The sequence below is a fragment of the Chelmon rostratus genome, chromosome 15 (assembly GCF_017976325.1).
Source record: "Chelmon rostratus isolate fCheRos1 chromosome 15, fCheRos1.pri, whole genome shotgun sequence".
Taxonomy (NCBI): domain Eukaryota; kingdom Metazoa; phylum Chordata; class Actinopteri; order Chaetodontiformes; family Chaetodontidae; genus Chelmon; species Chelmon rostratus.
Window position 1 is genome coordinate 20496051 of NC_055672.1, and position 22765 is coordinate 20518815.

The 22765-nt window shown below is 41.1% G+C and overlaps 2 protein-coding genes across 11 annotated transcripts in view; both read right to left on the reverse strand.

The window, feature by feature from the left end:
* kiaa1109 (KIAA1109 ortholog) overlaps positions 1–1134 on the reverse strand; it is a 69641-nt gene extending 68507 nt beyond the window's left edge. For all 10 annotated transcript variants that reach the window (XM_041953168.1, XM_041953170.1, XM_041953176.1 and 7 more), the window contains exon 1: positions 1022–1134. The gene's annotated coding sequence lies outside the window, so the exon portion shown is untranslated. The remainder of the gene's footprint in view (positions 1–1021) is intronic.
* A 3925-nt stretch (positions 1135–5059) lies between these two features.
* Positions 5060–17942, reverse strand: c9orf72 (C9orf72-SMCR8 complex subunit). The gene is made up of 10 exons (XM_041953789.1): positions 17799–17942; positions 16482–16980; positions 15318–15413; positions 14682–14746; positions 13967–14039; positions 13100–13216; positions 11893–12128; positions 11703–11760; positions 10299–10408; positions 5060–6266 (listed from the first exon to the last, which is right to left on the reverse strand). Exons 2-10 carry the CDS (start codon positions 16926–16928, stop codon positions 6080–6082), a joined length of 1389 nt encoding a protein of 462 aa, XP_041809723.1. The 5' UTR covers positions 16929–16980; positions 17799–17942; the 3' UTR covers positions 5060–6079.
* Between the last annotated feature and the right edge of the window lie 4823 nt (positions 17943–22765).

Genomic DNA, 22765 nt, shown 5'->3' on the forward strand with positions numbered 1-22765 from the left:
ACTTAAATGAGGACAGTTTGGGGAAGTAACTGTTTATATTATCTTTGCAAGCATAACAGGAGGCAAAGAAACCCACAAACAGTCACTGTTGGGTTATGTGCATATCCTATTTAATAGTGAATAAAACAATCAATTTTGTTCTTGGGTCTGGCATGCACTGCACGAACATACTTGATCACAAAACATTTCACAGGTACATGAACTACTCATCAAGACATGAAATGCTGTTATATCCATGTTTAAAACTACACAGCAGAAGCAAATAATATATCGAAAATAGTCTGTAGCGGTAGTACTCACCGCACTAACCTACACTGAAAATCTGGCCATTCATTTAAATCAGACCTTGCTCATCAGCATAACACACACCTTGTACAATCTGACTATGCTTCACAGAGCAGCAGTTTAACCAAATTACAAACATTTAATGAAAATAACTTCCTGTGCTGCTTGGGTGTTGAATGCTGTTTGACGTTAAACTTGATGAGAGAAAGGAATACGAACTTTTCGATGGTACCTGACTGACCGGCTTTGTTTACATATTTGACTAGTAGATATTTAGTTTTCGATCTTGACACAACGCTATCTGTTTATCCTATATCCAACCTGGTCAGGAGCACATCGATTCACAATTTAACGATTTACTTGACTTCAGATGTAACATTAATCAGAAACCCATACCTGACACTACCCATACACCTAGCTAGCGAATCCCAGGTTTTCTGTAGATTCCTGAGCATTATCCTCACTATTGGTAATAACGACACGAACGTTTGCCTGTGACGGGTTTAATTTTTTAGGTGTTAACGTTAGTACATTATGCTGCTGACCCGTCTAGTACAACCAGCCAGCTTCTTGGCTAATGACGTTTTAGCTTGTGGATAATGCAGTTATTAAGCTAACCGCTAAATATCACAACGTTAACACTAGGCTAGCTAGCAAGCTAATGACAGCAGGCCGCACCCTATAACTTCTCCTTTGACAAACTGGGAAACTAAGTCACTTGGTGATAGTAAAATACCTTAATGTCCTCGTTAAAGCATGTGGTTTCATCTTTGCTCCAGTTATTCGGGAGTTGCTGTCCTTTTGTCGTGTCGGACATGGGGCTAGCTAGCATCCTCTGTTGAATATTTACCTGGCAGACGGCCAGTTAACATCTCTTCCTGTTCTGTCGAAAGCAGCCACAGAATTGACCAATAGGAAAAATGGCAAGTGAGAGACAGCCCAATCAGAGGGAAGCGTGAGCGAGGTCACACGCAATTGACAGAGTTTTCTACCTATAAACATGAATGTTTTTATAGTAGTGGGCGTGTTTTAAAGCTGTAATTTGTAGATTCAGTGAGCCCACAGCAGGATCAACAGGATTCAGGCGTTACGTAAAATAATCTCTGCCCTTTGCCTGTTTGTTTATTATGTAATTCTCTGTTTAATAAAGTTTCCCACAACTTGAAATCAAAACAATAGCATTATAGAAAAATAATATTTACTTGATATGTTAATATTATCAGATGAGTTTATGCACGCATGTTATGGACATTTGAAAATAAAAGAATAGACCTAACTGACAAAAAATAGTAAAGAGCAAATAAAATTAAGGTAGTTAATCACCTATGATTTGTTAACATGTCAAACTACAAGGATAAAGAAAAGAGAGTTCCTCTCATCTAGGTTGTAAACTAACAATTCAGTGTAAACCATGAGATTCAATATGCAGTGTGGGCCATACAAATATAGCCTATCCAAATCATATTTATAAATATTTTTTTTTCCTTCCATCACATTCAAACTGAATGTGAAATGTGAAGACAGGTCAAGTCAATGCAATTAGTACCTTATATCAGCCTGTTGTCCACATTTAGTTTATATCTTAATTGGTAAACACTTTTTTTCTGGCAAGATTTATCATATGTAATAACACATTTCCTCTGATTTCCATTACTGTTTCTTTGGAACACATATGTCAATAAAAAGAATTTTAACAATTACTCTTAATTTTTTCTACAATTTTAATATTTGACTCATATAGTCTCGACATTCCCTCACAATGTTTTTTGGCCAAAACCTGAAAAAACAGGATTCCATTTATGCAAGAGTGAGACGGTTTGATAGTTTGCTGCCAAGTTCAAATGTAAACTTTAGATATTTTGAATCCCATATGTTGATTTAGATTTGTACAGTCTGTTGACACAAGGCTGCAGCCACAGCGGCACTGTGAGGCTACACTTAGGCACAGCGGAACTTTGAGTTAAATGCTAATGCTAGCATGGCAACATAATTACAATGCGCTAACATGCTGATGTTTCGTTGGTACACTTACCATGATCATCATCGTAGTCCAGAGTGTTAGCATGCTAACATTTGCTAATAATTAAAGACAAATTAAAGTTGTGCCAGATCGGAGTGTCAAGTGTTTGAAAATTTGAACTGATCGCAGTGCTAGGTGAAAAAGTCAAAGGATCAAACTTCATCTGAGGGAGAACAAGAATGCTTGTACCAAATATCAACCTCATGGTGGCGCTGCAAGGGCAGTCAAAGGACCAAAAAAGTCATTCAGATTGATCTTGATCTTGATCTTGATTGATCTTGTGGGAACCATAGTGTTCTGCCAATCAGTCTGTTAGACGATGAGATATTTCACAGGATAAGTGAAAACTGACCAGCTGGTGGAGGAAAAGGTGGAGGAGGCCATGACCCCAGAGGACCACGAGCACACCTGTACCAAATGCCATGGCAGTCCATCCAATAGTTGTTTCAGTCTGGACCAAAGAGATGGATCAACCAGCTGAAAGACACCGCCATCTCTAGAGCCATGCTGAGAGCATAATGAGACATTCTGTTCACTGTTCATTCACTCTGAGTAAATGCCTTTGCCAACGTGGGAGTTATTTCTGAAGCCCTGTTTTGTTTCCCATTTGAGCTGACCCTATACTGACAACTTCATTTCTGCAATAAGAGATTCTGCGTCCACACTCCTAAATTGCTCATCTTAACACAATTTAGGCGATACATTTGTTAGAATCTTAAAGTAGTTAAAAGCTGTTATCTTCTGGCCTGGGAGCAAAAAGGAAGGAATACAGGAGGAAATTTGACTTCCCATTCTCTCTCTCTATATATATATATATATTTAAAAAAATCTAATGTGAAAGCACCAGAAACAGCCAAGGCTACAACATCAACTTCTTTGTTATCTCTAAGAATTGCCAGAACTCTGGGGTACTTTTTAATGTAAGAGGCTGTTGTCGTGCCCTCCTCCAGTCACAACAACAAAGCCTCCCCAAAGAACACGTAGAAGTCGTTTCGCTGAAAAGGTGCCAAACATCAGGCTCAAAGCCTTTCCCTGCCAATCACGCCTTCCCCTTAAGACCAACCTATTTTGGCTGTTGCTTAAAAAAAAAAAAAAAAAAAAAAAGATTCTCACATGAATTATTTTTTTCCTGCCTTGTGAATGTTATTTCAACTAAATTCTTGAAGGCACGGTCGCTACAGATATTCTAACAGTAATTAACGGCTTCACTTTTGGTTTATTCCCCTCTTGTTTTAAATATGTAACAGTTCAAGGCCCTCTTGGGGACACCTAATTATAATTTTCTTGCTTGAGGCAATTATAGACAGACTATGGTTTCCAAGCTGCCTTTTTTTTTTCACCCAGTGGTTTAGAGAAAGCAGTTTCCTCACATGGGTAACCAGATGTCAGTGAAAATGCAGTCAGGTTGTGGAGGACTTCACAGGAGAAGGACTGCATGTAAAATGACTAATTATTTCTGCCACCCAATTAAGTAAATCCACTCTTTTACTACATTTTCTATTTCAATACTGTCTGAACCGCGCAGAGCAATTGTAATATAATAACTAATGTGATTCTGCCACCCTTACAAGGTGGTTGGTCACATAAACTATAGCTCCCAAATGGCTCTGATGGTGTGTATCTGATTGACTGATCTGATAACTTGTTTGTTCTAAGGTTTAAGTTCAGCCCAGTGCTGCTTTCAGTGCACATGGCATCGCTCCACTTGGTCAATCCATTTCCACAGTGACACACACAAAACACTGCCAGATTGCTATAAATTGATTTATCAACTACTTTACATCAAGACATCGATGACTGAATGCCTAAAAACCTTCTGCAGTAAAACCAGAAATATGCAGCCTATTTGGCCCTCTCAGTTCCACTAACCTTGCCAAGCGGTGGTCGGTCAGCCAAGATTGAGCTTGCCAGTAGAAATCAGAGAGTGACGTTTGAGTTAGATTTCTATTTCCATCAGCAGTGCTGTAAAAGGTGGTGGTGAGTCTGTGGGCTCAGCTACAGAGGGCGCACAGAAATTCCAGGTTACAAGGGGCTAGCGGTCCTATTGCTAAGCTAAACTAGAATTCTCACTTTGCAGCTGCATGTCTGTCGAATAGCCGAGTTGCAGTTTACATGCATGTCTGTCCAGACTCATGCAATACCATTAAAGGTTTTAAGTGCCATTTCTGGTGAAACTGAAGTTCTCATTATATTGACATGTATGATTCCAGTGAATAACCTCCGGTGAGAAACATGCTGTCTTCACTTACAGAGGTAAACAGAGGACTGTCAGAGCGCTTCATCACATGGTGCAACGACAATCTGGCACCGAGGCATGAAAACAATATTACTTTTCTCTATTTTGCCTGTTGCTTTCAAGGAACAGCTCGTGGTCCCTGCATCCCCGCTCTTTTTAACCTAATAGTGTCAGGAGCTTGGCCCAGTATCTGAGAGTGACTGGATCTTTGTTATCAGGGCCCCTTCAGCTTTGGAGCTGTTTGAGGAGCTTAAGCTGGCCAACTTTTTCCTATCAGCTTCAGCTACTTTGTGTTTAGTGCTAATCAGGAAAAGCAAGTGTGCTAAAACTAAGATGGTGAACACTGCAAACATTATATCTGCTAAACAGCAGCATGTAGGACAAAGCTCTGCTGTGTCTAAGTACATGCCTCACAGAGCTGCTCACATGGCTGTAGACACTCAGTTTGATCAGTTCTAAAACACATAGACATTTGTGCATATGGAAAACAGTGTAAAAGATGATGTATTAAATTTGTTATTACAGTCTTTATTGTTCATTGCTCCCGTGAGAGCATGTCTGTCATTTGTACATTTCTGATAAACACAGTATGACTGTCTCTCCAAGGCCTTCTGCATTCAAAATTATACATGAAAGTAAGGAAAAGGTTAAATGGAGAGTAGCACATCATTATCAGATCAACGCACAACACCGTCAAAACAATTTGCATTTTTTAGAAGCAAAGCACATACACTAGATTGCTTGACTTTAAGACCATAGCAAATGTGTGTTTGCAGTAGATGGATAATCCTAACCGCAAACAGCTGCGTGAGAAAAAAAAATCAGTGCAAATCCATTTTACCCACAACTGGGTAAATGCATTTAATGATGCTCGCTGTCAGCGAGACACACAGATCTGCTGTATCAGGAGGGATTGTGTTAGGATTTCATTTACAGTGCTTTTTCTTTAATGAAATCCCTGTGCTTCATACTCGCAGCCTTGTTGATCTGCACCATTCACATTCAGCACACAGATTCAGTAACTGAATTGTGTAAAGAGGCAATGAACAAATCCAAAAGGTTGAAAGGCCAAGTGGTGTTGTTGTATAACACAGGCAGTGAAGAAACTAATACCTCTTGTTTTAATAAATATCATTTTTAATTAAATTGCAAATGTACTGGTGGGCACCTCAGCCAATTTTAACAGCATAAATTAATACAGACCCTCTATTAACAGAAGGCACAGAATACATGAATAATTCAACCCGCGGAAAATAATTTCAGCAGTCTAAAAACATGATGCTTACAGTTGATCAACGTAATATATCAAAATGCTAATTGTAATGGCTCAAAACAGCAGTAATACTCAGACAAATGACTGGAATCATGACTTGTATTGATCATGACACAAAAGGAAGGCAAAATGTTTTGGTTTTTTGTCCATTTCAGCAAAGCAGGAATAAATATTCAGTCTTCTCACAAAATGTACACATGTGCATGCATTCATGTAACAATAAAACATCCCAACAAAATACATAAAGTGCAGCTGAAGGACGCAGTCAAAAGCTCATGAGTACGTCTCGTTCCTGCATGCTGGTGTAGAACGGCTTCCCAAACACAAACGAGTGCAGTCCTGCCCTGAGCTTCTCAGCGAAGGCCATTACTATGTTCAGGTCTCCTTCCACTGTCAGATCCAGGTCTGTCTTTAAATTGCGCAAAGATCGAAAGGGCTTCTTCCCTTTTTGCCTGTGAAGGGAGGGAGGAGAGGAATTGTAGTTTAACTGTTAACAAGCCACAACAGTCAGGGTCTGAGGATTTGCATTAGCATCTCGTTGGGTTGCAGCTGTGAGCAGGAATGCCATGCCATGATGAATTATGTATGCTGCTACAGGATGGCAACTGAGCATAAACAATCTTGTCAAGGCACCTGTAAAATAGCATGCCCTTAGACCTCAGGCTGTTAGCAACCCCATAAACAAGACCACTTTTATGCCTTTGCACGAGCACACAAATAATGGTTTTGCTTGTGTAGTTAGGGCTGCCTCTGGAATGAGATATATTCAGGCGTTTACTATGTATGGGAACATGTAAATCACAATGACAGTTCTGGAACCATTTAAAGCGTTTTAGACACAGGAGTAAACATAAAATCAAATGTTTTGTAACATCATGGTAACACTTCCTGCAATCTTTTGTAAAAAAAAAAGAAAAAAAAAGCAAGTGAATATCTGGGCCGTAATTTCTATTAATCAATAAATTAGAGCAAATTGCAATTTTAAGAAATTAAGTAATATTTGTGTATTTTCTTTTTGTGATCTACAATTGAATATACCAACGTGCCCTCCCATGATATATATGTGCCATATCTGATGAGTTGGTTGTGAGGTAAAAATGGCTGTCTTGTACTGTTTCTCTATTTTCTTTTGCCCCTGAATTTTCAAATATTCATCATATACTAAACCTCCTATTTGCAAACTTTAAACTGCCTTTTAAGTATCGTTTAAGAGTCTTTCCGATAATCAGAGCTCCGCAACCACAACCTGCTGAAAGTCGCTAAAATTATGAGGGGAACTGCAGATTCAGGTGATCATCATCATCATCGGTTTGTCACACCAAGCACCGTCTTTCACGTCATACATATTCAACAGATCTGTTGTTAATCTAAAACTACTCACTCTTGTGTGAGTGTATTTGGTGTAGGAGCTATTTGTGTGCATACAGGCTTGTTTGCATTGAACAATGTGAAAACTTTCAGCAAGCCCAGAGCCCCATGTGATGCTGTCTCATCTGGTTTGTAATATTCTATTCTAAATACTTAGAATAGAGCACAGAGCATTTGCACAACTCCTCCAATATCTTTCATAAACAAGAGAAATGCCACAATATGCAGCAGAGGAACAAGAAGGGAGTGACTGCTGTCCTGCAAGGAGTAGGAAGGTCAGTCCTCTGTTGTGGAGCACAGAGGGGGATGAGTCAAGCCCAGATGGAGCGATGACCAGGTCACCACAGGGAGGGCGGCGTGAAAAAAATTCAGCTGAAAGCTAAAGACATGGTGGGCTGCAGCGTCTCAAATGAATTGTTGGGGCTTAAGAAGATGCTTCTGGAGCAGAGCCAGAAGGTGGTTACTGTAACCCTGTTGGGACAGAGCGTGACTAGAGATAAAATTATTTCTGTCTCTTTCTTCTCTTTGACACGGAGCCGAAGAAGATCCCCACAGAGGAGAATAATTAGCACTGCTGGTTTCTAACTTGTTTAATCCATTAGTAAATATTCTGGCTAACTGCCTAAATGAGAGATGCATTAATACAAAGTCTGGTGTGAGGCCATCAAAAACCACCAGGTCACCTTGCAAGCTGGCATACAGTCTCATTTCTGTGCCCGAGGGGGGGCAGAGAAATGAGGATTTCTTGTCAGTGATCAAATGGCGACCATAAAAACATAATTTAGTGTTTTGATGATGATGAGGGAGAACGTCATCATTGGCGTCGCTCAGAAGTTGAGCTGCGGTGACAGGGAAAGCCACAGCACGTGCTTTGTGTCATTTTCTTGCTCAGCACATTAATCAGCACACACATGTGCTATGTCGATGGGGAAGCTGTCAATCCGGGATGATGCTGAGGATTCATCACCGCGTGTAGCTCGACAACCAGCCGCCTCTTCCCAGTTTGTTCCCAGCACCAATCATAAACCAGTCCTGTGAGCCTGACTCACAAACAACCAGGTTACACAGTCGTTCATGTCATTTAGATTATTTTCACTGGTTATTTATTTAAGATATAAAATGTCAGAATCAAGTCAAGTCAATAGTGAAAACTAGTTGCCAGGGGCCAAAGTAACATCTTCAAATTGTTGTTTTGTCTTACCAACAGTCCAAAACACAAAATATATTATATTTACAATAAGATACAACAAAGAAAAGCAGCAAATGCAGTAGCTGAATAGCAAAAACGATCAAATGTTTAGCATTTCTGCCTGACAAATGACTTTAAATGACTATCATCAAATTCTTTGTCAGTTAACTTTAAGCCTTTAACTCCAGCACCATCACAAGTCTGACTCTGTGTTTGTGTAGGGCCGAGGGTGCTACACTTTTACAGTCCTCCCCCACTGCATGTGTAACTTGTAGTCTCTTCATGCTCAGTCTGATATTTGTCTAATGTTATCGTTTGTTTAATATGCACAAAGGTAAACTACTAAAAGGTCTGTAATAGCACACACGTCTTCAGCGTCCCCAGCAGCTTTTTTTCTTTGTGTTACAGTTAAATGGCAAACCCTTTAAGGCTAAACTAAAGGACGGGCTCTCTGCGCTCCTCGCCACATACATATACAGCACATGTCCCAGGCATGTCCCTTTTGAAGGGCAAAAACGGAAGAGGGGAGAATTAAAATCAGAACGCCTCCACTTCTTTCACCAGGCAGGAAAGTGCTCACCTCGCCCCTGACTGCGTGTGATGTTTGACAATCAGATAAAGTGTGTCGGGATCTTCTTGCAGGCAAGACCGTGGCTGCTATTTTTATGTCACGGAGGAACAGAGATAGCGGCAGATCATGAAAATAGACTGCCTGTTGCTGTTAGGTTACAATAAATATATTTAATCTCTACATCTTGGAGGCGGGAGATAGATAGCTCCACTGCTGGCTGGAAACATGCTCACACACTCACTTGTAAAAACGTGTTAAATCTATTGTGTTATGGAACATTTTATCACTACTGTAACATTCAATGTCTAAAAACTCTCAATACAAATGGATAAAGTAGACATTCTTATGTTCTGGGTGTATTTAGGTGATTATTATTTCAGTCCTGGAAAAATGTAGTCTTGTGATTGTCTTTTTAATTAATGGTAACCCCTGTAAGACAGGGAACAGTGTAAGAGTTGCGATGGTAAACCAACAGTATGCAGCTATTATCCAATGCAACTGATGCGCTCAGCAGCTTTCTGTGTTTGTGCATATGAGTAAGGCCATCTGCAGTATTGTTTGCAATGCATCACAGTCATACTTGTCCGCTTGTTCAGAACAGGGTGAGGGATGACTCACGCGATCAGATGAGTTTTTTGTTTTTTCGACTGCGCTGCAGAACAGTGCCCGCAGTCTTTGCACTACTTCTTTTGCCAAAAAAAAAAGTAGCCTGCACGGTCGCCTGACCACATATTCCACTCCGAGTGTTTCTTGACACACTGCTCTTCATTTTGATTTAAGCGCCCCCCTCCATGTGCAAAACATTGTTCTGGTTTTGAACTCCGTGTGTGTGCACTCACCCCGTGCCTGTGTGTTCCCCCCTCCTGCAGTCACACTGATCGTCTACCTGGTGGTGTTTGAGATTCCTTTCAACTGAGTCCTCACTCAAGACTAAAGGATGTTTCTCAACTGGTGTTAATGTTGCCAGTTCCTCATCATTCTGTCTGTCTGAACTTGCCGCATGTGCAGCTCTGAACACCAGAACCCTGGGGATAACAACACCACACGCAGAAGCCCACCAACATGACCATTTTGACTCCAAATTTAGGAGCCTGTGTTCCATGAGGCTTGAGGGTATTTCTCGCTGTGTGCACCATGGGGCGCCCAGCGGTGATGTTGTGATCAGAGCGATGTCAGTGGCCGCAGTGCAAACTCAAAGTAAATAGAATAAATAAAACGGTAGCAAGCGAGTGCTCTGATATTTAGATTTCTGGGGAGTGTTTTCCGTGGAGCAGTGGAGGTGTGTGAGTGCAGCGGTCTGCTGACAATCTTTCTTGTTATTTGGATTAAAGGCTTCTTAATCGAGAGAGCTCTTACGTTTCGTCCTCGATGTACTTGAGCAGTGTGAGGGCCTTCCTGTGGAGCAGCAGCAGGAACTGGGCCAGATAGGTGCTCCGCAGGGACAGGCCTGGCTTCAGCATGAACACCTGGGTACAACACAGGATGTCAATTAGTAGTCCGGGCTACGGCTCCGCTGGAGAAAAGGTTGGAATAATACACTCCACCCTCCTTTGTGCTAACCTTGAGAAAGAAACATATTGCTGGTGTCATGAGAAAAACTTGTAACTGCAAGTCTGGGAGCACTTTCATGGGGGTGGATGATGGGTTGTGACCCTTAGGAATAAAATTTGACTGTTCTGTGTCTCCAGGCTCTCGAGACTGTATCATTCAGGTGGGAGCACCATCATTCAAGCGTTTGCTGCAGCCAAACACAAAGCCTGGTCTGTGTTCAATGGCATTATACCGCAAACAACTTATGAAAATGCATCTTTTACTCCTTTAAACTTCACAATAATGCACACTGCAGTAAAAAAAACAAGGTTACCAAATTCACTTTAATTCCCTTAATAAGTATCAGCGGGTCAAAACAGAGTATACAACAAGAAAAGGCAAGAAAAAAAACATTATTGCCTCTGTAAAATTGGTTCAATGTCATTTTGACTCATTCTGACGTTTTAAGAGTGAACCCAAAAGAGTGACTTTCAGAGGAGGCCTGATGATGATCAAAAGGGGTTAAGAACAGCGCCTGCTTTATTTTGGCTCATTTCGGGCCTGTGCAATCAGAAGGGGGAGCTCGTCGTGGGTTAACCAACACTGAGATCTGTGCCATCTAATGTGCTTCAGCTTGGTGTGGAAGAACATTTTTATCCAAATTCAAATTCAGTTAAAAGTGAACCAATATGCATTATTTATTTATGTTTTCTTTTATTGGCACTGCTGTGGTTACTGTTACAGATAGAAGCCATTTACATACCCGCTCACAGAGCACAGCAGGTTTAAAAGCACAATGTCAGAGAGTCAATTTTCGCAATTTTCATATTCTAACTAACATATTCCTGTTGTGAGCTAAAAAAGAAGATATGACTCAGGCCTCCAAAACTTGCTCCTTGATTTAAATTGGAAATGGCTTCATTTACATCGCTTTTATCCAAAGTCCTTTACAATTTGCTTCTCATTCACACTCTCACACATGGACGGCGGCAGGGTGTTCCAATATTTCCCCCAAGGACACCAAGTATTTCAGACGCAGTTCAGCCACACAGGGTGTCGTATTTGGACTTTAAGGGTGTTGTGGTTCTATTATGTTCCTGCTGCTGTTGTAGTTGTTCGGCTGCTTTTTTAGTCAATTTGTTGCAGGGTCTGTTTGGAGGGCTTTTTTTGTTTTGTTTTTCATTGAAACAATAAAGAACGATACAGAAAGAAGTGTTGCTATATTCTTACCTCATCTATGAATGACTTCACCAAAGTGTCTTTATGCATGACGTCTTGAAAGATATTCCTAAGAAAAAAAAAGAGGTCATGATAGCATTTTTTTAAACATAGTGCCAATAAAAATAGTGTGTTGAAAATGTAGAACTATAACATCCACGCTACCAGCAAATACGACAGAGACTGTGTGTGCACGGCTTACAGGTCAGGTGTGAAGGATTCATCGGTGTGGATAACTGTGTCAGGTGGAATGTCGTCCTCGCTGTCCGTCTTCCACAGCGCGCTCAGCTCCGACCGCATGTAGCGCCGCTGGTTGTACGTGTGCTCGTGGCACGGCGGCATCTGCTTGACCGTGTTGATGTCGACGTCGATGTGCGTGGTCGGGTAAGGGGAGTAGAGCACCTGGCGGAAGGGCAGGACGAAGCTACCTGTGGAGTCCTGGGAGTGAGTAGAAGGCAGGGGAGAGGTCACGGCCTGGTCTGATTATTGTAAAGAGCGTGTTTATATTATTCTGCTTATTGATGGAGAAAATCTGCTCCCTCCATCACACTCTGTCCCAATTTAAAGAGCAGACACCACAGAGTACACAATGCTTGTATAAGAAGGAGCAACAGTGGGAAGCTACTTGCTTGCAAAAGGTTAAATTATGTATTAGAGCTTCTGATGTACATATATAATTAAAGTAGAATACAAAGAGCAAGAACAAACATCAGAGTAGCTCTACCAAAACATCTTATATCCATGTCATGCAGTATATGTGCAAAGAAGCTTTCATAAGTAACTTCACCTCTTGCAAACAAGAAGCTTCCAATTTCCTTTTTTGTAGCTTCACCCTGGGCCAGTTTCTCTAGTTGCCTGCTGCATTTTATATGGAAATCTATAAGAGGATCCTGCAGGAGCTCCACTGCACAGCAGATGTGCACCATACTGACTCTCATTCAATTCATGATGACATAAAGCGTCATCTGCCAATGTAGCGTTAAGCCCTCTCACCTCGCAAAAACAGCAGTAAAACCTTCTCCAAAACCTTCTACTTTGCTGACTTTCAGCAAATTCCCACTTCTGCACTTGACCAGTAATGCTAATATAGAAATATGTGAGTGGAACGCACCAAGAACGAAACTAAACGTTTGGAACTCTTTCAGATATGCTGGTATCTTAATTTGCACATAGCAGTTGGCTTATTAAAAATGAAGACCTTAAGAAGAAGCTGCATGAATTAAAACAGATCTGAATCTCATGCAGTGCAGTAATAAGCATATCTTACTGCAACTGTTTCAGATCGGTGAGAGAAATCAGGTCAGAACAAAAGACTGGGCAACATCAAACGAGCAGGCGAAAAAGAACAATAACCAGAATGTAAGTCAAATCACATTGTGCTGTGTGACGGGAGGCAAACTGCTGGCTACCTTGAGCAGACCCTGAACGAACAGGCCTGTGTCATATTTGAAGGAAGAGTCAGCCTTGCAGAGTCGAGAGCACTTCCTCTCAGCCGGGGTGAGGAAGAGGCAGAGAGTCCGCACAATCTGTTACGAAACAAGAGTCAGATTTCAACACTTTGACAAGTTGAACGGAGAATCCTTCCGAAAATATCTGGATGTGATTATTTACACTGTTTCTTCATTGCTGTCAGGTGGAGGAAAACAGGTTTGGGACTGTAGATATTTGGGAACGATTCAAGATAGTGGCTGGTTGTTAGATTAAAAAGTGGTGGATTCCTGCACAGTCAGCACAAAATCTATTTAAGAAGCTCAAACTTTAAAGAAGCCACATTTTGCTTATTGACCTTAATCTGGCATTAGGCTTGAGGCTAGTTGCTAGATACAAATAAAAGTCTTGATTTAATTGGCGCTCAATTAAGGCCTAAAGCCAATAAACTTCCAAATTAAAGCGGTGCACCCCTTTGATATTCACTGGGTGAAAATGTTCATGGCAGTTTTCTGATGAAGATCTATGAAACGAACATATGGTGTGCTATATACGCTTTCTTTGTTTGTAAGAAATTATTGCTTTTCTTCTTTTAATGCCAATTTTGAGTATCTTATATGCTTTTTCGTGTAACTTCTATCTTTTTGGAAGCAGCTGCAGCAATAACTGTGCCGCAAAGCTCAGAAAGACATTCAAAATATTGACACAGGCAGCAACAGAGACTGAAAAAGTGTGTGAGGGGTTCATTAAACTCCAAACAACAGCACAACACACACTTCAAAACATTCTAAATTATGTAGATGCATTACAAATTTGTCTGTGTAAAGCCACTAATCCGCTAAATTTACCTTGTTTACTTTCTCTGGGTTGCTTCCAACCACTATTGAACAACCGCAAGTCTGCAGATGAGAGCTGATGGCCCTGAACACAGAGACAAAGACATGCAAATTAGAGCCCATTAGCTTCATTAGCATTGCTCCAATTATTGACAGCTTTTAGGAATAATGACCGAGACAGAGGAGCTGGGTCTGAAAAACATTGATAGTATGAGGCTTTTTACACTGAAGAGGAATTAAGATGGTAACTGGCTCTGGACCAGAGGAAAGATACATCTGCCTTGTGATCCTTAAATTTGCCATTTTACTCATGGAGTTTGGTTCATACTCCTACATTTTTTGATTGATCTTGTCACCTGATTTGATGATTTGTCACCAAAACGAACTATTCTGCTTGGTTACTTTGAAACTTCTGTTATTTTCATCTTATTATTATCTCCCCCAGCTATAAATATCCTTTAGAATTAAGGCAATTAATTGCAGGTACAGATGCTTTGTCATCTCCACAGGATGCTAAACTAATCCTGTTCTACTCTGAGCAATTGGGAGCTTCATTGCCGGAATGGACTTTCCGGACTCTCAACACTAACAGCGATTCAGCTTTCGTCCTTTCTCTGGAGGAAACTTCGGCTAAGTGGAGAGTCATTACTCATCATTGGAAGGTTGATGGGTGTTAAATGGGCATTGTTCATCATCTGTCTCCATTTGCCTGTACTGGAGTGCTTACTTGTGGAGGAAATCCTCGTGGCAGCTGTCCCCGATGTCATCATCATTTAGCACGGTGTCTTTTATCTACTCAGCGGGAGTGAAGCAAATGAGTCATTTTTAAAATTGGTCTCAACAAAGACAAAAGTGCTGATGGGCACATTTGCAGGCACTGCAATGAAAATAAGATGCATCGAACAGTGTAGGAAACAGCCAGAAAGATTCTAGGGAGCCTCTTTGTGCTGCATTTTTGTTGCATTTGCATATTAGAAGGGAACAAATGTGTTGAATCACACTGGGTGGTAATCTAGGCAGAGAGCGTGGATAATTTAAACCTCTTGGAAATAGAAGCCATTTGAACAATTGTAATAACAGCTGAAATTTAACAAAGCTGGAGACAAAGTTTTTTTGTTCATATGTGATTGTACTTAATCAAGATATCAACTTCTGTTCAGCATGTAACTGAAACCATGATGTTTAGATGATAAGCTATTATCTCATTCACAAATATACAGTGTTTCCTCAAAGCTTCAGATCCCTGTTGCTGGCATGTTAAAAATTAATTACTCATTATGCTTTGTAGTTCTTTTGTTGTTCATTGTACAGCTTTGAAGTAAGAGAGGATGCGGCCATGTGTGTGAGCGTGTGTGCTGCTCACATCTACATCTTGTGGCACACTGTGTGTCTTCATTGAGGCCAACAGCTCCATGATGGGGACAATCTCCATGCTGAGCACTGAGATGATGTTGTAGCCCTGCAGGTGAGAGGAAAGTCAGGACGGTTAACTGAAGCACCACACAAACACTAAAGCCAGTCAACTGAGGGGACCAAACATTCATTTCTGGCTTTCAAATGGCACAATTCACAGTAAACAGGTGTCACAAGCTGTGAAAGCTGGGAGAAACTAGTTACAGCTAGTCTGAGAAATCACCTAGTACAGAAACAATTTTTTTTCAACACCTTAATTTAAGAAATATGAATGTTTAACAACAGAAGTCAAATTTCTCAAATGTTAAAATAAGCAGCTGTACAAGAACTACGTCCTAATACAATAAATCAAAATTCTAGGCAAATTATGACTGAAACAAGGGAATATCTGTTAGAAGAATAAGTAAATACATTAAATGGAAACTTCCTGTACTTCATAGTTTCCAACACTACAGATACATTTTGGTCAGTGCTAAAAAAACTACTGAGAATCGATACCTATCCCCAGTCCAGGGAGTCACACCTGTCTGCTATAAGAGCCATGGCAACCAGCACCATAAGTTCTCAAAGCAACAGAAGGTGACGAACAGAGCACCAAAGGGCCCAAACCGCAGTGCATCAAGCAAAATAAAAACCCACTAAAATATTTACTTTATCAGGGGAAACAGTCTGTCATGAGAAACACTGTTCAAAAGGTAAAACTAATAAACAGGCATGTGATGAACCTACAGTATACGCAGCATGGGACACTGATAAATAACCATTCAACCGAACAGACCAACTTTTACTGCAGTGTCTGCCATGGTGATGTATTTTGAAGCTGTTGTCTGTCCTTATTATTACCTGCTCACCAGCTTCCTCTGTAGGAACTCTCAGGTCTAATTAGCCAACTTTCTCCTCTGTGTTAGGAGACTGCAACTATTATTCTGCCAACCCCAGATGCATAAAACAGAGGTGATGGATTACTTAATACCCTTTTAAAATCAGGAACTGAGGCTAGATCAGGTTTTAAAGTTTTATGAAATAGAGGCTAATAATTTGCCTACTCTTGTCTAAATGCTTAACATATGTTCAAGAGTGACAAGTGGAGGGATCAGCAGGAATAACAGGGTACCTTCTGCATCCAAATGCGACCCTTGCGGATAACGTGCTTTAGCCTCTCCACACAGATGGTGTGCAGCGGTAGGTAGAAGGCCAGCTCTGTCTGAGGCAGGATGATGGACAAGGCACACGTGTTCTTGTCCCCCTTCAGCTCGCCGTCGAAGATAAGAGACACAATGATGACGCCCTTTTCTGCCAGGACAAAAAACTTCACATCCACAGCGCCGCACTCAGCGCTTCGCAGGATCTCCCCATTCAGCGTATGATTGGCCAAAAATGTGACCTCTCCATCGCTGAGGAACATCAATTGATCACCCTTTGGCACCCAGATGTGGCGCACCCGTGGACCCAGGATGTTGTCCCAGTAGGCAAAGGTGGCAGCCAGCAGCGGGCATTCTCCGTCGACTGCTACCTCAGACTTTGCCACGGCAGGTGACTGGGGTGGACAGCCAGAAGACATCAGAGATGCTTGGAAACGTCACCGTCAAGTGTAAGAGTGAATGATAATAAACCTACATCATGAACACAGAAAACAACAGTTGCAGTTCATAATATCTATAAAGTGCACCAATGTAAAAACTATTTCATGACAGCTCTTGGCAAAGAGCCAAATCAACTTCACTTTCAGAAATCTATAAAAAAAAATAAACACATCTATTTGCCACGTTTAACTGCATAATGAAACAAACAGCTCACACGGTACAAAATGTCTAATATATCCAAGTGGAGGTGAATGATTTGCTGGGGTCGTTGTTTATTCTTCTTCCAGACACACTTAAAAGCAACTCCTCTTCCTGACAATGTCGTGGTGCAAAACAATTGCACAAGCCTAGGTCAGTCTTCATGGTCTTTTGCGGAATTCGACATTCATGCTTTATATACGTATATCTTTATTTTTTATCAGACATATGGCGTCACGTATATCGCGTAACAAGATTATATGTGTGCCGAATTTACCAGTAACTCCTGTTAATTTAAGATTTGTAGCTGTCCTATTGCCAGGTAGCTGTGTATACCCACAGCAAGCAGTGCGGCTTTATATTGACGGCTTTTACAACAGATTTTGGTGTTGCACATTTCACCATACAAATAACTGACCGTGACAAGGCGTACACCTCAGATTTACGGATTGTAAAATTAGACAACAATCTAGCAAATCATCTTACAAGTATACCTTAACGGCAGTATCGGTAAGGGGTATGATTACTGTTTTTAGCAGTCAATATTTTGTAGTGGGTTAACTCAGGCTTTTGAAAGTAGCCTAGCTCGCTAACTAGCGTTAGCCAAACTTACACTGGCAAAGCAAAGGAATGACATCGCAATAACTTACTTATTGGGCCTTTTTCGTGTGAAATCGCCAGACCGCCCCGTTTCTACAAGAATAATACCAAATGTTGGTGAAAGGAAATCATTGTTTTCTTTCTGCCATTGACATGGCATGCAACACTTTAAAGGTGATTAGCCAGCTGCAGGTTTGTTGTGTTCAAGACACTTCCTCATACGTCAGCTACGTCAGCTGCCGACGCTGAGCTCTACAGCGTCCTCTAGTGAAGGAGGCATGGCATGGCTCACATGGTAATTCAATTATGTCATTTTATACCAGGCGGACACCTGCAGAAAGTCATTATTATCGTTATTTAAATTCATTTCTATCGAGTCTGGTCCTACAAATAGGCGTATATGTGGGCAAAACACTGTTTGCCTTTAATTTCATCTTCTGGGGGTGCTGTGAGTCCAAACAGCGATCACACTCCCTTTTGTTCTTTTTTTCCGTCTCAATCATACCACTGCAAATTGTATTCACAGCATCTCACAAAAGTACCTTCGATGTTAATGTGATTGTTTTACTTTCCTTGAGGATTATCTGATATTTTCCTCCTTTCCTCTTTTACCTTAAGAATGGCCTCATTCAAAATTAGTTCACCTCTTTCACACATCCACAGAAGAGAGCATGTCAAGAGAGACAATGGATGAATGTGCAAAGAAGTTACCTGGTGGCCCACTCCCATGACAGAAAATTGGCTGATTTACTGTGCTGCCACCTACGAATACCTTCACACCGACTCTGTGTGCTGTATATTTACCTACCCACAGTATCCACACTTGAGAATACACCTAATTTACAATATTTTTCTTAGTGGTCTCAGTCACTAATGGGGTGGCTGACGATGTTGGCTTTAAATGCCTAAAGCTCAATTCAGACACTGGTCAGTCCTGATTATGTAACACAATTACATGGGTGTCCTGTCATTTTAGGAAATATGCTTATTGGCTTCCCTGCCTGGCAAACTCACCATGATGACGAGATTAGGAGGTCGCTGCTCCCGGCCCAGAAACACTCTGACACATAGCCCTCACAAATCCAAAAACTGTTGTTTTTACACTCCAGCTTTTGCACAAATCCAACAAAGAAGCTGTTGAATGATGGTTAGTGAGACTTGGAGTCTCTGGTAGGCAGATTTTGTTACCTTCAGACAGAGCCAGGCTACTTGTTTCCCCACGTTTTCTCCTTTTATGCTATGCTAAGATAACTGGCTGCTGGTTGTGGCTTTATAATTCATGGACAGACATGTGAATGGAGTCAATCTTCTCATACAAGAAAGAGAATAAGTGTGTTCGCCATAATATCAGACTATTTCTTGAAATCATTTTTACCATATTGGTGGAGTATAAACACATGCTTTGTAGTGACTGCACTGTCCTTCACCTGAATTAACTGAATCCCGACAGGAGTTGACAGGAGTGCTGCTGTCTCTGAATATTTAGGACATTCTGCGACACATTCATATTCTTGGCCCGACATTTTCTGTGTCCTATCAAAGTGTTTGCTCCACTGCCAGCCCTTCTCTCTCCGACTGAACTTCTATGAGCCGCGTGAAGAACAAGGCGCAGAGTGTCCTTCTTTTCTACAGAGCTCAACAGCTGCAGATTTGGACAATGTGTGGACAGCCAGCCAGCAAGTCAGCTGAAAAAAAGTTGGCTCCCGTTGAAGTTTTCAAGGTCACCGCCCAATCGCGTACATCCTCGCTGCCCTACCTATGTGACTGCACTCTGTGAACAACATCACAGCCTGCGACAGGCAGCCTTCCCACTGCTTTATGTTTTTGAGAGACAAAAGTTTGAAAATTCACAAAAATGACTTACAGCATATGTGTGGAACCATTTTTAATATTTTATTTAGTTTTTTTTTGTGTGTATGTGGTAATTTACTCTTGGTGAATTATCTATAAAGAGAAGGTGTTATTAAAACGTCTTCTCTGTGAGGTCAGAGCGGTCTTCATATTGAACCATAATCATGCCCCGGCTAAAAGGATTTAAGTGTACCCCATCACCTTGCTTTACATAAAAGCGCCTCAAGATCGTTTCCCTTCCTGCGATAATTCTTTTCATCTTCAAAAGCACCTTAAAGATCCTGCATCCCAGCTGATTGAACGCTTGGCTGCTTGTATCGCTTTCGAATCCTCACAAATGCCATTTAGAGAGCCCTCATCTCTGTTGTTTGGGTTAATCCTGCCTTATTACCGCTTGCCAGCCACCTACTATGGTGGTATAACAATATAACATGATGATAGGCTGGCAAAAATACATTACATATTGGATTTACCTTCTCAGGCACTTTGCGGCTGCAGACCACCACAAAGACGCAATCAGACACTCTAACCACCCACAGTCAGAACAGAGCAGACCAATAACCAGCTCACTGGCAGCGTTAGAACACTGTAATGGTGTTACTTTGTTCCTTGCAGGTTTTCTTGTGCCAGGACCAAGGCTTAGACAATTGTGTGTGTCACCCACTGTGTCTCTAAGTACCGCGTTTGGAGGTCTGTTACTTCCCGCGTGCTTCGATAGGTGCTAACTCCAGTCTTACATTCACACATTTGGATCTGTATCATTACACTAAATGTGTAGATGTACAACAAACGCCCTCTGCCCACAGAATATCTTGTTAGGAAATGTTGGGATACAGCCATTTTTTAGTATGGAAGTTAGTCTTTCTCTCCAGATATTGTAGTTTCCTCATATAGTATCAGGCAGGGTTTAAAGGAAGGGTTTGTTAGAAATGTGCTTTTGTCAATGTCGACTCTGTTCAGTTTGGCAGTAGCATTGTATTTGCATGATTCCTCTTTCATCCTAGTCATCACTCAACTTGGCGAGCAGACGTTTGGTGCAGTTGTGCTGCTGTCTTCTGCTGTATATATGCCCTAATGAGTGGGAGACCAACCTGTCTGTGCTGCCTATTTCCCATTCACAATGTGGATGAAAATCAGTCACTTATCTGAACTTAAGTATGCCTGTTTTTTTTTTTTTTTTTTTGCCATGATAATCACTCACTGAAAGAAACCTCCTCCTTCAGTTTCACACATAATTAGTTGTATGTTTGTGAATCCACCAAATACCCTGAAGTGGGTGCTGGTTCTATAAGAAGCTTGTTTCAGCCTACAGTACATTTGGTGCAGCAAATATTAGCAAATGTAAGCATGCTACCATGCTAAAGATGGATCATAAAACAACCGATTTACCTACAAAAAACCCCAGTATGTTAGCATTGTCTTTGCACAGATTAGCATGCTGATATTAGCATATAGCTCAAAGTACCACTGTGGCCACATGCAGTCTCACAGAGCGGCTTACAGAGAAGGTAGTAGTGGGTATTATGTGACATATATTTAATAGACAGCCTGCTTATTTCTTTTGACTTGGATACAAAGACCTTGTGATAATGCTGCACTGCATTTCAAATTAATTTTCATGAATCATTTTAAATTCAAATAAATTACATCTCATCATTGTCAACTGAGCTTTAAGGTAAGACTGTTCATTTTCTAGTCTAGTCACTTAATAGCATCTCAGTAAGTCATTTCAAATGGAACTGTAATGTGTTTGGCACAGTAAACACCTCATGAATTGCTAATTTAATTTGGATTTAACACAATTTCATTTGGTATTTTAAGTACAAAGAGCTAAATTGGATGATTGAGCTGTGATCTGTGCTCAAAGCGCTGAGGTTATGGAGTCTGTGGCAGTGTCTCTGCATCTGCGCTTCACTTCATTAGCGTCAGTGTTTTTGCTCACGGAGCTGTGATTGAGAGCAGTGACAGCACAGCATCTCTTTTCATCTGACATTAGACAGACAGGCGGGCTCCTGTTTCCGCCCAGGCCGGCAGCCTGATGGCCACCGCCTACATCCATTAGGATCGGTTTAACATCAGTCCTTTCCCCACTAACCTACATGGCCACAAGAAATGGGGCAAAACTGCCCTCAGAGCGGCCTCAGGGGCCTCCATGAATCCTATCTTCCCTCATTCTGCCACCCAACTCCACTGCCTTTGTGCAATAACCTGCTATTTTCCTCCACTGGGTAAGATTTGAAAATATCACACATGTCGGTGGTAAAGCTAGACATACTAAGCCCATACTGTATTATAAGATATGACAACACATAACACTGACTTGAGTGCATGTTGCAAATAGAGTAGGAAGAAGAAAAGATAATTAAACAAATGAATCATAAGTATGATCACAAAGATCCAAAGCTGTCATGCTCGTGCTCACACTCAGGAAAGGCTGATCCTGCCGTTTCCAATTACTCCTCATTTTTTTAAAAAAGGGCAAAATATGGACAGGCTACTAGACCATAATAAGCCCGATCCCTTTGTGCGATTTCAAAGCAGGCTTCAGGTTTGAAACATGGCACAACAACAACGATCTGTGTTGCCATTCAAAAGAGAACTTCAAAGAACCTCATTTTCTTGTGCCCAGCTGCACTGTGGCTCGCTGCCACGGGCCAATCACTATAATGAGTGAAAAAAACAGTGCCGTGGAAGAGACAGCTAAGCAGGCTAACAGTGCAAGCTGCTGTACAGAGTCTCAAAGACTCATCATGATGTGTCGGTATGATCAAGACCAGAACTATAATTGGAGTTTATGTACTCGCTGAAACTGCGGTACCAGTAGATCTCAAAGGCTGCATATTGCTCAACAGATTACAATAATAATTGAAAACTGGAATATAAAGCTCAGTGTAATGAGTCTGTGTGTATTATATAAAGGATATGGTTGCTAAGCATGAGCAGGCACCGAATATCAAACTATTAAATGGTCCATTAGAAACGAAGACTAGGAGAAAAATCTCACTGCTGGATTTTTTTTGTTGAAAAAAGTCTTAAGTCCAAGAACTAAATGATGCTGAGGTGTCGTTTTAATCGCAGGAATAATGCTGAAGTATCAGCTAAAGTGAAAGTTTATTCTTTTTACAGGTAAAAACTTGAGAACCCTGAAAGGGTTTGAAGTGTTGGT